The following is a 15,586-nucleotide window of genomic DNA, read 5'->3' as shown; positions in this document are numbered from 1 at the left end:
GCTGACTGAGCTCGATTGAGCTGGGCTGAGCTGGACTGAGCTGGACTGAGCAGGACTGAGCTGGGCTGAGCAGTATGAGCTGGGATGATCTGGGTTAAGCAGGACTGAGCTGGGATGATCTGGGTTAAGCAGAACTGAGCTGGGCTGAGCTAACTGGGCTGAGCAGGGCTTATCAGGGCTGAGCTGAGCGAACTTTAGGGCTGAGCTGGGCAGGACTGATCTGAGCTGAGCTGGACTGAGCTGGGCTGAGCAGGACTGAGCTGGGCTGAGCTGGGCTGAGCTAGGCTGGGCTGGGCTGGGCTGAGCTCAGCTAACTGGGATGAGCAGGGCTTATCAGGGCTGAGCTGAGCGAACTTTAGGGCTGAGCTGGGATGAGCTGGGATGAACTGGACTGAGCTGGACTGAGCAGGATTGAGCTGGGATGAGCTGGGCTAAGCAGGACTGAGCTGGGCTGAGCTGGACTGAGCTGGCTGACTGAGCTGGACTGAGCTGCACTGATCTGGGCTGAGCTGGGCTGAGCTAGGCTGGGCTCGGCTGGGCTGAGCTGAGCTAACTGGGCTGAGCTAGGATGAGCTGGGATGAGCTGGACTGAGCAAGACTGTGCAGGACTGAGCAGGGTTGAGCTAGGCTGAGCAGGACTGAGCTGGGCTGAGCTAACTGGGCTGAGCAGGGCTCAGCAGGGCTGAGTTGAAAGAACTTTAGGGCTGAGCTGGGCTGAGCTGCACTGAGCTGGACTGAGCTGGGCTGAGCTGGACTAGCTGGGCTGAACAGGTCTGAGCAGGACTGAGCTGGGCTGAGCAGGACTGAGCAGGACTGAGCTGCACTGAGCTAGGCTGACTGAGCTGAACTGAGCTGGACTGAGCTGGGCTGAGCAGGACTGAGCTGGGCTGAGCAGGACTGAGCTGGGCTGAGCTGGACTGATCTGGGCTGAGCAGGACTGAGCTGGGCTGAGCTGGGCTGACTGAGCTGGACTAAGCTGGACTGAGCTGGGCTGAGCAGAACTGAGATGGGCTGAGCTGGACTGAGCTGGGCTGAACAGGACTGAGCTGGACTGAGCTGAGCTGAGCAGGACTGGGCTGGACTGAGCTGGACTGAGCTGAGCTGAACAGGACTGAGCTGGGCTGAGCTGGACTGAGCTGGGCTGAGCTGGACTGAGCTGGGCTGAGCTAGGCTGGGCTGGGCTGAGCAGAACTGAGCTGGGCTGAGCTGAGCTGAGAAGGACTCAGCTGGGCTGAGCAGGACTAAACTGGGCTGAGCAGGACTTAGCTGCACTTAGCTGGGCTGAGCAGAACAGAGCTCGGCTGAACTGGGCTGAGCTGGGCTGAGCTTGGCTGAGCTGGACTGAGCTAGGCTGAGCTAAGCTGAGCTAACTGGCCCGAGCAGGACTTATCAGGGCTGAGCCTAGGTAACTTTAGGGCTAAGCTGGGCTGAGCTCGACTAAGCTGGGTTATGCTGGGATGACCAAGACTGAGCATAGTGTGTTGGACTGAACTAGGCTGAGCTGGGTTGAGCTGGACTTAGCTAGACTGAGCAGGACTGAGCTGGACGGAGCTGGGCTGAACTGGGCTTAGCTAGACTTAGCAGGACTGAGCTGGCCTGAGCTGGGTATACCTGGACAGAGCTGACATAGGCAGGCTCAGCTCGGCTGATGAAGGCCCTATCCTCCTCAAAGCGGGACCTGAGGAAGCAGCTGTTCTCGGGTGTTCTAAGTGAGGTGGGAGTCAAGCCGAGGAATCAAGCTTGTTAATCTCAGACCAAGGAGCCCAATGTGGTGTGAAGGCCGCCTCACCTGAGGAGGGTTGAGGGGCGATTTCATGGGGCCCTGGACCCTTGCGTGGGTGTAGAGGTCAGCCCGTTGACACGAGCGGTAAGGGGCAGCACCAGGCTAACCCATAGAGGGTGTGCATGGGGGCTGCGCAGTTGAGCCCCAGCAGGGACAGGACCTGGGGCGGGGTAGCTGCAGACGCACTGAGGGCCCAGAAGGGACCTCTGCCCCCAGCCTGGGGTGGAAAGGGGGAGCCCGGGGGCTTGGGGGTTCTGGGGCCCCTGACCCAGTGGGGCCCACAGGAGGGCAGTGACCCCCAGCACCCCAGGCGCTTCCTGATCCCAGCGGGGACGAGGTGGGCTGCTGGCCCAGGCTGCTCTGGGCCCGTCACGGAACCTCAGGCACGCAGGGACTCAGCAGCATCAGAGGGGAGTAAGATGCCCAGATCCATAAAGGGTCCAGTGCCCCGGACAGGGACCAGGAAGGGAGAAGCCAGGGCCAAGGCTGGGCTGCAGATGCCAGGTAGTGCCCGCGTTCACACTCACCATCCTTGCCCCAGTGTCCAGCAAGGCCCCATCCGTCTTCCCCTTGGCTTCCTGCTGCAAAGATGCTGCTGCCGCCTCGGCTGTGGTGCTCGGCTGCCTGGTCACCAGCTTCTTCCCGGAGCCTGTGGCCGTGACCTGGGACACAGGTGCCCTGCAGAGCAGCACGGTCACCCTCCCCGCCTCCCTGCACTCCTTGGCCTCTACACCACCGTCAGCCAGCTGAGAGTCCCGGGGGCACAGGCCTCGGGGACCTTCACCTGCAGTGTGGCGCATGGGGCGTCCCCGCCCTCCAACAGGACCTTCTCAGGTGAGCAGCGCAGCCGGGGGCTCGTCCGGGTGTAGGAGTGAGTCTGGGGGCCTCTGGCGCCAACTCCCCCCCTCCACCCAGCCTGCCGCAATAACATCCCCCGCCTCACCGTAAGCTCTTCCACTCCTCCTGCAACCCCAGCGGCGACACCAGCACCCCCATCCAGCTCCTGTGCCTCATCCTGGGCGTCCTTGCCGACAACGTCAACGTCACCTGGCTGGTGGACAAGAACAAGTCCGACAGCATAGCCAACGTGGGCACCCTGAAGCAGGAGGACGGGTTGTTGTCCACCTACAGCGAGGTCAACATCACCCAGGGCCAGTGGGTCTTGGAGAGGACCTACACCTGCCGGGCCACCTACGAAGGCCACAACTTTGAGGAGCACGCCCGCAAGTGCTCAGGTACGCCCCTACTGCCCGCCCGCCCTGCCGGCCCGCCTGGCCCCCAGGCTCCCCGGGGCTCACACTGACCTTGCAACCCCCAGACCCTGAGCCCCGCGGCGTGCGCGTCTACCTGAGCCCGCCCAGCCCTGTCGAGCTGTACGTGCAGAAGGCGCCCAAGCTCACGTGCCTGGTGGTGGACCTGGCCCGGGAGGACGGCATGAGCCTCAGGTGGCTGCAGGGGGGCAAAACCTCCACCGGAAAAGCCATGACATTCACGAAGCGGCACCACAATGGCACCCTGAGTGTCACGTCCACCCTGGCCGTGCTCACCCAGGACTGGGTGGAGGGCGAGACATTCCAGTGCGTGCTGGAGCATCCGGACCTGCCCAGGAAGATCGTGCGCTCCCTCACCAAGACCCGGGGTGAGCGGGTGGGCGGGGCGAGGGCTAAGTGGGCGGGGCGAGGGGAAAGTGGGCGGGGCGAGGGCAAGGTGGGGGGAAGGGGCGGGTGAGGGTGGGGCTGGGCCTGGGGCATGGGCAGGGGTGGGTGGGGCAAGGGGGTGCGAGGGGGACAGGGCATGAGGAGGGGGCGGGGGCAGGGCAGGATGTGAGCCGGTGAGGCAGGGCAGGGCAGGGCTGGGGAGGGGCCTGAGCAGGACCTGGTCGAGGGCAGAGCTGGGCGGGGGTGTCAGCAAGGGGGGTGGGCGGGGCGAGGGCGGGACCGGAGTGGGTTGTGGGCGGGGCGGGGAGTGGGCGGGGCCTGCCGAGGGCGGGGCGGGCCGTGAGCCCGATGGGACAGAGTGGGGCTGAGCGGGGCTGACCTCGCCCTCCCACAGGCCAGCGGGCAGCCCCTGAGATCTACGTGTTCAAGACTCCAGATGAGGGTGCGGCCAGCACGGACAAGGTGACCCTCACCTGCCTGGTCCAGAACTTCTTCCCCGCGGACATCTCGGTGCTGTGGCTGCAGGACCAGCCCCACGTGGTTGCGGAGCATCAGGCCACCACGCAGCCGCAGCCGATGAGCAGAGCCGGGACCCGCTTCTTCGTCTTCAGCCGCCTGGAGGTGGCCCGGCAGGACTGGGAGAAGGGCACCACCTTCTCCTGCCGGGCCGTGCACGAGGCGCTGCCCCAGCCCCGCACGCTGGACCGGTCGCTGTCCAAGGCCCGCGGTAAATGAGCGGCCGTGGGGCTGCCACCCTCCCCGGGGACAATAAACACGCTGAGCCCTGCGTTCTGGCCACATTCTCGGGGCTCCTGGGGACGGGCCCCTGACGCCCAGCCTGGGTCAACGCTCAGCCTCCCCCCAAGTCCAGCCAGACACACCAGGGCCCACGGCCACCAGAGCGGCCTGGGGAGATGGAGCAGCTCCCAGAAGCACCTCCCCCACCTGTCGCCACACGGCCACCAACCTACCCCGCCTCGGTCAGGCACCTGCCAGGGCACACGGCTCCTCCAAGCACCCTCAGGCAGCCCCACACACGAAGCCACACGCATGGCCCCTCACACAAACGGCCCCACATGCATGGCCCCCCACACACGCACATGCCCCCACACACGGCCACACACACACACATTGCCCCACACATGGCCTCACACATGGCCACATATACACATGCCCCCCACACACACATGCCCCCCACAGGCCCCCACACACACATGCCCTCACACATGCCCCCACACACACACACATGCTCCCCCACACATGCCCCCACACACACATCCCCCACATGGCCCCTCCACACACACACATGTCCTCACACATGGCCACACACACATTGCCCCACACATGCCCTCACACATAGCCACACGCATGGCCACATATATGCATGCCCCCCACACACACATGCCTCCCACCTGACCCCACACACACACATATGTCCCCCACATGGCCCCACAGACATACATATGCCCTCACACAAGGCCCCCACACACACATTGCCCCAGACATGGCCACATACACACATGTTCCCCCAAAATGGCCCCCCCACACACATATGCCTTCACACATGGCCACACACACATATGGCCACACATACACACATGCTCCGCCACATACACACATGCCCTCACACAAGGCCCCCAAACACACATGCCCCACATTGCCCCACACATGGCCACACTCATGGCCACATACACACATGCCCCCCCGCACACATGCCCCCCCACAGTCCCTCACATGGCGCCCCCCACACATGCCCACACACACATGTCCCCATACTTGCCTCATACATGCCCCACACTTAGCCCCCAACACACTATCCAGGCCACCCCGGCCCTTCCCCCACATCATGGGTCAGGGGAGGTGGGACACTCTTCCCCAGAGGTCCCTTTCGGTCACTGCACATCCAGCTCCCCATGAATACCAGCACATACTCAGATATGCACATGCATAAACACGTGACATATTGACACACAGGAGTTTCCACACAGACATGCATACACACATGCACACACAAGTACGCCCGCACGTGGACAGACACAGAGCACACTTATGAACACATTGGGTGCAGGACCACGTGGCCCGTGGCATGCCTCATCCCACAGAGCCAGCCACCATGCCCGCCCCCGGTTTGGCAGATATACACGGGGACCGTGGGGGCAGTGGGGCGGCTGTGGGCTCCCACAGTCCCGCTCCCCCTCTCCTTCGGGGGGTTCCTGCCACTCTGGGGGTCCCCAGATGGCCAGGAGAGGAGGGGAGGACCCAGGCATGCTGGCCTGGTGACCAGCAAGGCTGAGGTCCTGGGAGGTGGGATGCAGGGGCAGGCGGGGGCAGGTAGGGCCGGAGCCCCTCCAGGCTGGCTGACAGTCAGTGCCCGCAGAGCTGGTGCTGCAGGACATGTGCGTGGACGCGGCCGAGAGCCTGGAGCTGGCCGGGCTGTGGAACAGCCTCCTCGCCTTCATCACCCTCTTCAAGCTCAGCGTTGGCTACGGTGCCGCCGTCACCCTCTGCAAGGTGGGCACAGGGCCGCGGGGGCACAGGGGTGCCCCCAGAGGGCAGCCCTGAGTCCCCACCCCCCCGCAGGTGCACCGGGCCTTGACGGTGGGGGCGCAGGAGCCCCCCAAGACCTCCCATGACTACAGCAACATCCCGTGGCCGGCAGCGTAGTGCCCAGGAGGAAGCACCAGCCCTGGACGGCAGAGCCCGCCGCACGGCCCCTCAGCACCGTGTCCTCAGAGCCGGTGGAGCCAGCCGGGCGGCCCCTGGGAGGCCCTGCCAGCCCTCCCGTCCAGCCCCTCGGGCCGTGCCACCCCCCGGGCCCAGCCCTGACACCCTGCTGTCCTGTCCCTTCCCTTGGGGCCAAGTAAAGGTCTTTCCACATCCTCTGCCTGAGGGTTCCTGCCACCGTGCGGGAGCTGGGAGGTGACTTGTGGGAGAACAGAGGGAGGGGCATCTCTCGGACCCCAGGACAGCCCCTGTCCCTATGTGCCCACCATGCTGGCCTCCAGTTCCCACAGATGCGAGGGTCTCTGCGGGATCCAGAACACAGCACAGAGCAGTGCCCTGTGAGCAGTCCCCCACACCCGAGGGGACCCCAGGGCCAAGGCGGGAAGGGGGCATCCGAAAGGCCACAGACAGGATGGCACTGGGGCAGGGCCATGGTACCAGATGCAGTCCAGCCGTGACCCTGCTGCCCATGCCCTGCCCGGCTGGGCAGACGCGGGCTCATCCCGGAAGAACATCTGGAAGTCAAGACCACACCTCTGCCCTCCCCTGCTCACACAGGCTCAGCACTCACACTCAGACACACTCGGATACACACTCGCACAAACACACACACTCGTACATTCACACTTGGACTCAGAGGCACACTCAGACACACACAGAGACACAGTTACATACAAACTCACACAGACACACACACTTGTACATTCACACTCAGACTCAGAGGTACACTCAAACACACACACAGAGACACAGTCACATACAAACTCGCACTCACAGACACACACCCTGGTATATTTACTCTCAGACTCAGAGGCACACTCAGACACACATAGAGATACACTCACATACAAACTCGTGCTCACAGACACACACCCTGGTACACTGGTACATTCACACTTGGACCCAGAGGCACACTCAGACACACAGAGACATACTCTCACATACAAACACACTCACAGACACACACCCTGGTACACTGGTACATTCACACTCGGACCCAGTGGCACACTGAGACACACTTGGATACGCACTCACACACAAACTCGCACTCACAGACACACACCCTGGTACACTGGTACATTCACACTCAGACACACACAGAAACACAGTCACATGCTAACATTCCTGACCACAGTGGCCCCCAGGGGCCCCCGCCCAGACCCATCGGTGGCCGCATGACCTAGCCAGACAGGTTCCCAAGGACCACAGCCCCGGCCACATACACCTGCCCCGCCACAGCCTGATCACAGAGCAGACGGTTGTCTGAGGCCGCCGTCGGGCAGGAAGTGGACGAGGGACCCCATTTGTGGGCAGACACTGTCCCTCCCTGGAGAGCCCCTCACAGCTTCAGTCGCACCACTCAAAGTGGGTCAGGGGCTACTGAGGACAGGCGGACCTGCAGGGCACCCGGACCCCCAGAACACGCAGGTGGGTGTCGGCTCTCCTGGCCCCATCTGCCCGCGGGGAAGAGCCGGGCACAGGCTGCAGGGAGCAGAGCACAGGATCGACTGGGTGAGCTGAGTGACCAGAGCCAGGCGGAACAAGTCGGTTTCACAGCACTAGCCAGACCGAACTGGGCTGAAGAGGACCGGGGTGGACAGCTGCTGAGCTGAACCAGGAAGAACTGGGTTGAGTCAGGCTGAGTTGGGCTGACCCAGGCTGAGCAGACTACACTGGCCTGAGAGCAGATGGATTAGATTGTCCTGGAATGATCTGGTCAGTATTAACTAGGCTGATCTAGCCAGAACTGGGCTGAACCTGGCAGACTGGGCTGAGCTGGGCTAACCAGGCTGAGCTGGGATGAGCTGAGCTAACTGGGCTGAGCAGCGCTGAGCTGGGCTGAGCAGGGGTGACCAGGGCTGAGCTGGGCTGAACTGAGATAACTGGGCTGAGCAGGGTTGAGCTGAGGAGGGCTGAGCTGGGCTAACTGGGCTGAGCAGGGCTGAGCTGGGCTGAGCTGAGCTAACTGGGCTGAGCAGAGCTGAGCAGGGCTGAGCTGGGCTGAGCTGAGCTAACGGGGCTGAGCAGAGCTGAGCAGGGCTGAGCTGGGCTGAGCTGAGCTAACTGGGCTGAGCAGAGCTGAGCAGGGCTGAGCTGGGCTGAGCTGAGCTAACTGGGCTGAGCAGAGCTGAGCAGGGCTGAGCTGGGCTGAGCTGAGCTAACTAGGCTGAGCAGGGCTGAGGGGGGCTGAGCTGAGCTAACTGGACTGAGCAGGGCTGAGCTGGGCTGAGCTGAGCTAACTGGGCTGAGCAGGGCTGAGCTAACTGGGCTGAGCAGGGCTGAGGGGGGCTGAGCTGAGCTAACTGGACTGAGCAGGGCTGAGCTGGGCTGAGCTGAGCTAACTGGGCTGAGCAGGGCTGAGCTGGGCTGAGCTGAGCTAACTGGGCTGAGCAGGGCTGAGCTGGGCTGAGCTGAGCTGGGCTGAGCTGAGCTAACTGGGCTGAGCAGGGCTGAGCTGGGCTGAGCTGAGCTAACTGGGCTGAGCAGGGTTGAGCTGGGCTGAGCTGAGCTGGGCTGAGCTGAGCTTAGCTAACTGGACTGAGCAGAGCAGAGGGGGGCTGAGCTGAGCTAACTGGACTGAGCAGGGCTGAGGGGGGCTGAGCTGAGCTAACTGGGCTGAGCAGGGCTGAGCTGGGCTGAGCTGAGCTAACTGGGCTGAGCAGGGCTGAGCAGGGCTGAGCTGGGCTGAGCTGAGCTAACTGGGCTGAGCAGGGGTGAGGGGGGCTGAGCTGAGCTAACTGGACTGAGCAGGGCTGAGCTGGGCTGAGCTGAGCTACTGGGCTGAGCAGGGCTGAGCTGAGCTAACTGGGCTGAGCAGGGCTGAGCTGGGCTGAGCTGAGCTGAGCTGGGCTGAGCTGAGCAGGGCTGAGCTGAGCTAACTGGGCTGAGCAGGGCTGAGCTGGGCTGAGCTGAGCTAACTGGGCTGAGCAGGGCTGAGCTGGGCTGAGCTGAGCTGAGCTGGGCTGAGCTGAGCAGGGCTGAGCTGAGCTAACTGGGCTGAGCAGGGCTGAGCTGGGCTGTGCTGAGGAAACTGGGCTGAGCAGGGCTGAGCTGAGCTAACTATGCTGAGCAGGGCTGAGATGGGCTGAGCTGAGCTAACTGGGTTGACCAGGGCTGAGCTGAGCAGGGCTGAGCTGAGCTAACTGGGCTGAGCAGGGCTGAGGTGGGCTGAGCAGAGCTGAGCTGGGCTGAGCTGAGCTGGGCTGAGCTGAGCTAATTGGGCTGAGCAGGGCTGAACTGGGCTGAGCTGGGCTGAGCAGGGCTGAGCAGGGCTGAGCAGGGCTGAGCAGGGCTGAGCTGAGCTAACTGGGCTGAGCAGGGCTGAGCTGAACTAACTGGGCTTAGCAGGGCTGAGCAGGGCTGAGCTGAGCTAACTGGGCTGAGCAGGGCTGAGCTGGGCAGAGCTGAGCTAAATGGGCTGACCAGGGCTGAGCTGGGCTGAGCTGAGCTAACTGGGCTGAGCAGGGCTGAGCTGAGCAGGGCTGAGCTGAGCTAACTGGGCTGAGCAGGGCTGAGCTGGGCTGAGCTGAGCTAACTGGGCTGAGCAGGGCTGAGCAGTTCTGAGCTGAGCTAACTGTGCTGAGCAGGGCTGAGATGGGCTGAGCTGAGCTGGGCAGAGCTGAGCTAACTGGGCTGAGCAGGGCAGAGCTGGGCTGAGCTGAGCTAACTGGTTTGACCAGGGCTGAGCTGAGCAGGGCTGAGCTGAACTAACTGGACTGAGCAGGACTGAGCTGAGCTAACTGGGCTGAGCAGGACTGAGCTGGGCTGAGCTGAGCTAACTGGGCTGAGCAGGGCTGAGGTAGGCTGAGCAGAGCTGAGCAGGGCTGAGCAGAGCTGAGCTGGGCTGAGCTGAGCTAACTGAGCTGAGCAGGGCTGAACTGAGCAGGGCTGAGCTGAGCTAACTGGGCTGAGCTGAGCGGGGCTGAGCTGAGCTGGGATGGGCTGAGCTGAGCTAACTGGGCTGAGCAGGGCTGAGGTGAGCTAACTGGGCTGAGCAGGGCTGAGCTGGGCTGAGCTGAGCTGGGCTGAACTGAGCTAACTGGGCTGAGCAGGGCTGAGCAGAGTTGAGCTGGGCTGAGCTGAGCTAACTGGGCTGAGCAGGGCTGAGCTGGGATGAGCTGAGCTAACTGCGCTGAGCAGGGCTGAGCTGGGCTGAGCTGAGCTAACTGGACTGAGCAGGGCTGAGCTGGGCTGAGCTGAGCTAACTGGGCTGAGCAGGGCTGAGCTGAGCAGGGCTGAGCTGAGCTAACTGGGCTGAGCTGGGCTGAGCTGAGCAAACTAGGCTGAGCATGGCTAAGCTGGGCTGAGCTGAGCTGGGCTGAGCTAACTGGGCTGAGCAGGGCTGAGCTGGGCTGAGCTGAGCTGGGCTGAACTGAGCTAACTGGGCTGAGCAGGGCTGAGCAGAGCTGAGCTGAGCTAACTGGGCTGAGCAGGGCTGAGCTGGGCCGGGCTGAGCTGAGCTAACTGGGCTGAGCAGGGCTGAGCTGAGCTAACTGTGCTGAGCAGGGCTGAGATGGGCTCAGCTGAGCTGGGCTCAGCTGAGTTAACTGGGCTGAGCAGGGCTGAGCTGGGCTGAGCTGAGCTAACTGGGCTGAGCAGGGCTGAGGTGGGCTGAGCAGAACTGAGCAGGGCTGAGCAGAGCTGAGCTGGGCTGAGCTGAGCTAACTGGGCTGAGCAGGGCTGAGGTGGGCTGAGCAGAGCTGAGCTGGGCTGAGCTGAGCTGGGGTGGGCTGAGCTTAGCTAACTGGGCTGAGCAGGGCTGATCTGGGCTAAGCTGAGCAGGGCTGAGCTGGGCTGGGCTGAGCTGAGCTGAGCTAACTGGGCTGAGCAGGGCTGAGATGAGCTAACTGGGCTGAGCAGGGCTGAGCTGGGCTGAGCTGAGCTAACTGGGCTGAGCAGGGCTGAGCTGAGCTAACTGTGCTGAGCAGGGCTGAGATGGGCTTAGCTGAGCTGGGCTGAGCTGAGTTAACTGGGCTGAGCAGGGCTGAGCTGGGCTGAGCTGAGCTAACTGGGCTGAGCAGGGCTGAGGTGGGCTGAGCAGATCTGAGCAGGGCTGAGCAGAGCTGAGCTGGGCTGAGCTGAGCTAACTGGGCTGAGCAGGGCTGTGGTGGGCTGAGCAGAGCTGAGCTGGGCTGAGCTGAGCTGGGCTGGGCTGAGCTGAGCTAACTGGGCTGAGCAGGGCTGATCTGGGCTCAGCTGAGCAGGGCTGAGCTGGGCTGGGCTGAGCTGAGCTGAGCTAACTGGGCTGAGCAGTGCTGAGATGAGCTAACTGGGCTGAGCAGGGCTGACCTGGGCTGAGCTGAGCTAACTGGGCTGAGCAGAGCTGAGCTGGGCTGAGCTGAGCTGGGATGGGCTGAGCTGAGCTAACTGGGCTGAGCAGGGCTGACGTAAGCTAACTGGGCTGAGCAGGGCTGAGCTGACCTAATTGGGTCAAGCTGAGCTGAGCAGGGCTGAGCTGGGCTGAGCTGAGCTAACTGCGTTGAGCAGGGATGAGTAGGGATGAGCTGAGCTAACTGGTTCGAGCAGAACTTAGCAGGGCTGAGCAGGGCTGAGATGGACTGAGCAGGGCTGAGCTGAGCTAACTGGGCTGAACAGGGCTGAGCTGAGCTGAGGAGGGCTGAGCAGGGCTGTCCTGGGCTGAGCAAGGCTGAGATAGGCTGAGCAGGGCTGAGCTGAGCTAACTGGGTCGAGCTGAGCTGAGTAGGGCTGAGCAGAACTGAGCTGGGCTGAGCAGGGCTGAGATGGACTGAGCAGGGCTGAGCAGGGCTGAGCTGAGCTAACTGTGCCAAGCAGGGATGAGTAGGGATGATCTGAGCTAACTGTGCTGAGCAGGGCTGAGCAGGGCTGGGCAGGTTTGAGCTGGGCTGAGCAGGGATGATCAGGGCTGAACTGGGCTGAATTGGGCTAACTGAGATGAAATGGGTAAACTGAGCTCTGCTGAACTCATTGGGTAGAGCCTAGCTAGGTTGGGCTGAGCTGGGCTGATCCAGATGAGCAGAGGCAGCTGGTGGGGTGAGTGGGGGGCAGGCACTGGGGGTGGGCCTGGCCTGTGATGTGTCCCTACCCTGAGCCCTGGCCCAGCTACCTCGGTCTCAGGGCATCACCACGTGTGCTGTGACTACATCCTGGTGGAAGGAACCGGAAGTCCCGAGGTCAGGCCTCCTGGAAGCCCTGTCCCGGCAGAGTCGCTGACCTGTTTGGGTTGTTGGTCGAACCGTGGAGGGGACTGCTGCCCTGGTCGGAAAAGGGCTCTGGGTGTGTGAGTGGACATCAGGACTGTGGGTTGACAGTGGCCAGTTCTCCTGTAGGTGGGCACTGGGGACCAAAAGCAAAGCCCGTCTGCAAAGCTGAGGGCACCCGCCGTTGGGCAGTCAGCGGACAATGGCCTGAGGGTGCCAAGCCCCATTTGCTGGGCCTGTGTGGAGGCCACGCTCACGAGGTCAACTGTGGGCACGAGCCTGGCTGGACTCGGGAGGCTGGTGCTCAGGGGCACACACGGGTGAGGGCGGTGCAGCAGCTGTCTTGGGGCCCAGAGTCAGCCCGCCCTCACATCTCCTGTGTTCAGCCACCCTGCAGAACCCCAGCGTCTTCCCGCTGAGCACTGGGTGCTGTGATTCCTCCGAATCTGTGGTCCTGGGCTGCCTCGTCCGAGACTTCTTACCCTTGCCCGCCACTGTGACCTGGAGCCCCAGCGATGCCTCTGTCAGGAACTACACCCCTGTGTTTGGATCCAATGGCCTGTACACCATGAGCAGCCAGCTGGGCCCTGGCAAGTACGAAGACAAAGTGACGTGTCAGGTGGAGCATAGCGGCAAGATCCAGTCGGTGGACATATCCTGCACAAGTAAGAAGGCAGCCCGGGTGGGCGGGGCCTCAGGCCATGTCCTCCGGAGGGGCAGCGCGTGGGCCAGATGGGCTGGCAGGGGCGCTGACCCGCCGCCTCTCTTGTTCAATGTGACCTCCTTCTCCAGCTCCTACAATAGCTCCTCCTATTGAACTTCCATGTGACCCACGCGTGACCCTGTACAAGCCGGCCCTGGAGGACCTCCTGCTGGGCTTCAAGGCCAACCTCACGTGCACGCTGACCGGCCTCAGGGACCCTGAGAAAGCCACCTTCACCTGGTCACACACGTCCGGGATGACGGTCGTCAAAGGGGAAGTCAAGAATAACACCTGTGGCTGCTTCAGCGTGTCCAGCTACTTGTCAGACGTCACCGACCTGTGGAACCGCGGGGAGACCTTCTCCTGCACGGTCAATCACCCCAACCTCAAAAACCCGCTGACCACCACCATCTCCAAGACCCAAGGTGGGCCCCCCTCTGTGCTCCGCGTGCCTGGGCATGGCTCCTCCCCGCCCAGCGCCTGAGCCGCCTCTCTCTCCCGCAGGAAACACCATCCCGCCCCAGGTGCACCTGCTGCCGCCCCCGTCGGAGGAGGTGGGCCTGGAGGAGCTGGTGACGCTGACGTGCCTGGTGCGGGGCTACAAACCCGAGGACGTGGTGGTGCTGTGGCTCCACGGGAACCAGCAGCTGCCCCGCGAGGACTTCATGACCTGGAGCTCCGAGCCCGAGCCCCGCAAGGCCGGCACCTTCGCCGTGACCAGCGTGCTGCGCGTGAACGCCCAGACCTGGAAGAGGGGCGACAGCTTCTCCTGCATGGTGGGCCACGAGGGCCTGCCCCTGAACTTCACCCAGAAGACCATCGACCGCCTGGCGGGTAAACCCACCCACGTCAACGTGTCTGTGATCATGGCGGAGGCCGACGGCGTCTGCTACTGAGCCGCCCTGCCCGGCCCTCCTCAATAAACTCCTGTTGCCCAAAGCAGCCCGCGCTTCTGTCCCCGCGCCCCGCAGCCCGCGCAGGCACGCGTGTGCAAGTGTGTGTGTGTGTGTGTGCAAGCACGCGTGTGGGGGCCACGAGACGCCCTGGGGGGATGGCGTCTGGCTGTGCTGCGGGAGGCTGGTTCCAGGGCCGCTCGGCGTGTGGCACGCCTCACATGGGCACACCACGCGCTCCACGCGCGCTCACACGGGGCGCACACGCCGCACACCGTGCTCTCGTCCTCACGCCGTTTCCACACACTGTGCACAGTTCTCCCACGTGCTCACTTTGCACACACCTGGAACCGTAACTCTCCCACCCACACACTTTGCACACACAGGTGCAATACTTCTGTGTGTGTTCACACTCAGTTGCACGTACACACTCTTCCACACACTCACACTCAGTTTGCACAGTGCACAACACTCTTGCACACTCAGTTATACATGCACACTCTCTCCCACATGCTCACACTCGGTTTTGACAGCGCACAATACTCTTGCACACGCTCTGACACATGCACACGCTCTCTCACACACTCAATTTGCACAGTGCACAAGACTCTTGCACACACCCTTATACATGCACACTCTCTCCCACACACTCACACTCGGTTTGCACAGTGCACAGCACTCTTGCACACTTCATTACACATGCACACACGCTCACACTCGGTTTGCACAGCACACAATACTCTTGCACATGCTCTGACACATGCACACGCTCTCCCACACACACTCACACTCGGTTTTCACCGTGCACAATACTCTTGCACACTCCTTACACATGCACATGCTGTCGCACACACTCCCACTCGCTTGCCTGAGCCCTGCAGGGGCAGGTGGGTCAAGGTAGCCCCGGGCCAAGCCCGCCAGGTGCCTGGGCCCCTGGTAGCGTCTGTGCATGCTACTGGACTCCACTCAGAGTCCAGCCCCTCAGGCCCCTCCGGGACACGGCCCTGCTTGCTGCCTGGCCCCACACGCAACTCTCCCACCCTCTCCTGGTCCTGAATCATAGACAGGGCAGAGCAGGGGGCAAAGGACAGAGTTCCCTCTCTTGCTTTTACTTGCACCCCTGAAAGACAGGTGGCCAAGGGAAGCCCATCTCTGCTCTGGGGACACCTGGGCCCAGACCTCCCACCAGGGGGCAGTGAGGCCTGATCTCATCCCACATGTCCTGGACACCCCGGGCACCTCCCCGGCTGCCTCCCTCTGCTCCCAGGGCCAAAGCGCAGGTAACAGAGGTGGCCTGGCCACTGCCCTTCTTGGGGGGCCGGTCTCTGAGGGCAATGGGAGATGAACAGCTGGGAGACAAGTGCTGCCATAGAGAAGGCACTTCAGCCACCAAGGGAGGGGAGGCCTGGGGGACAGCAAAGGCAGAGAAGTCACAGGCAAGGGGCCCGCAGAGAGGGGTGGTCGCAGAGAGGGGCAATCTCAATACATAATGAGGATGAGTGGTACTGGGTGGGGGCGGGCAGCCAGTGCTTGAGGGGCAGGTGGAGAGATGGGAGGGTAAATTATGAATGGATGGACGGGTGAATGGATGAACGGGTGAGGGGTGGATAAATATGGATTAATGGATGGGAGGACAGGTGGATGGA

General features: G+C 62.7%; 2 gene segments (V, D, J or C); both read left to right on the top strand.

The window, feature by feature from the left end:
• Positions 1–1,648: 1,648 nt before the first annotated feature.
• Positions 1,649–6,105, top strand: LOC130023143 (immunoglobulin heavy constant epsilon-like). The segment is given in 8 exon segments: positions 1,649–1,709; positions 2,325–2,456; positions 2,607–2,617; positions 2,733–3,018; positions 3,102–3,422; positions 3,836–4,168; positions 5,819–5,952; positions 6,022–6,105. Coding segments are annotated over 8 exon segments (1,362 nt in total).
• Positions 6,106–6,577: 472 nt separating this feature from the next.
• Positions 6,578–13,968, top strand: LOC130023142 (immunoglobulin alpha-2 heavy chain-like). The segment is given in 4 exon segments: positions 6,578–6,599; positions 12,731–13,009; positions 13,137–13,472; positions 13,552–13,968. Coding segments are annotated over 4 exon segments (1,029 nt in total).
• The last annotated feature ends 1,618 nt before the right edge of the window (positions 13,969–15,586 follow it).

This window comes from Sorex fumeus, unplaced genomic scaffold (genome assembly GCF_029834395.1).
Source record: "Sorex fumeus unplaced genomic scaffold, SorFum_2.1 ptg000022l, whole genome shotgun sequence".
Taxonomy (NCBI): Eukaryota; Metazoa; Chordata; class Mammalia; order Eulipotyphla; family Soricidae; genus Sorex; species Sorex fumeus.
The sequence above is the reverse complement of the archived record's forward strand: the minus strand, read 5'-3'. Positions and strand labels throughout refer to the sequence as shown.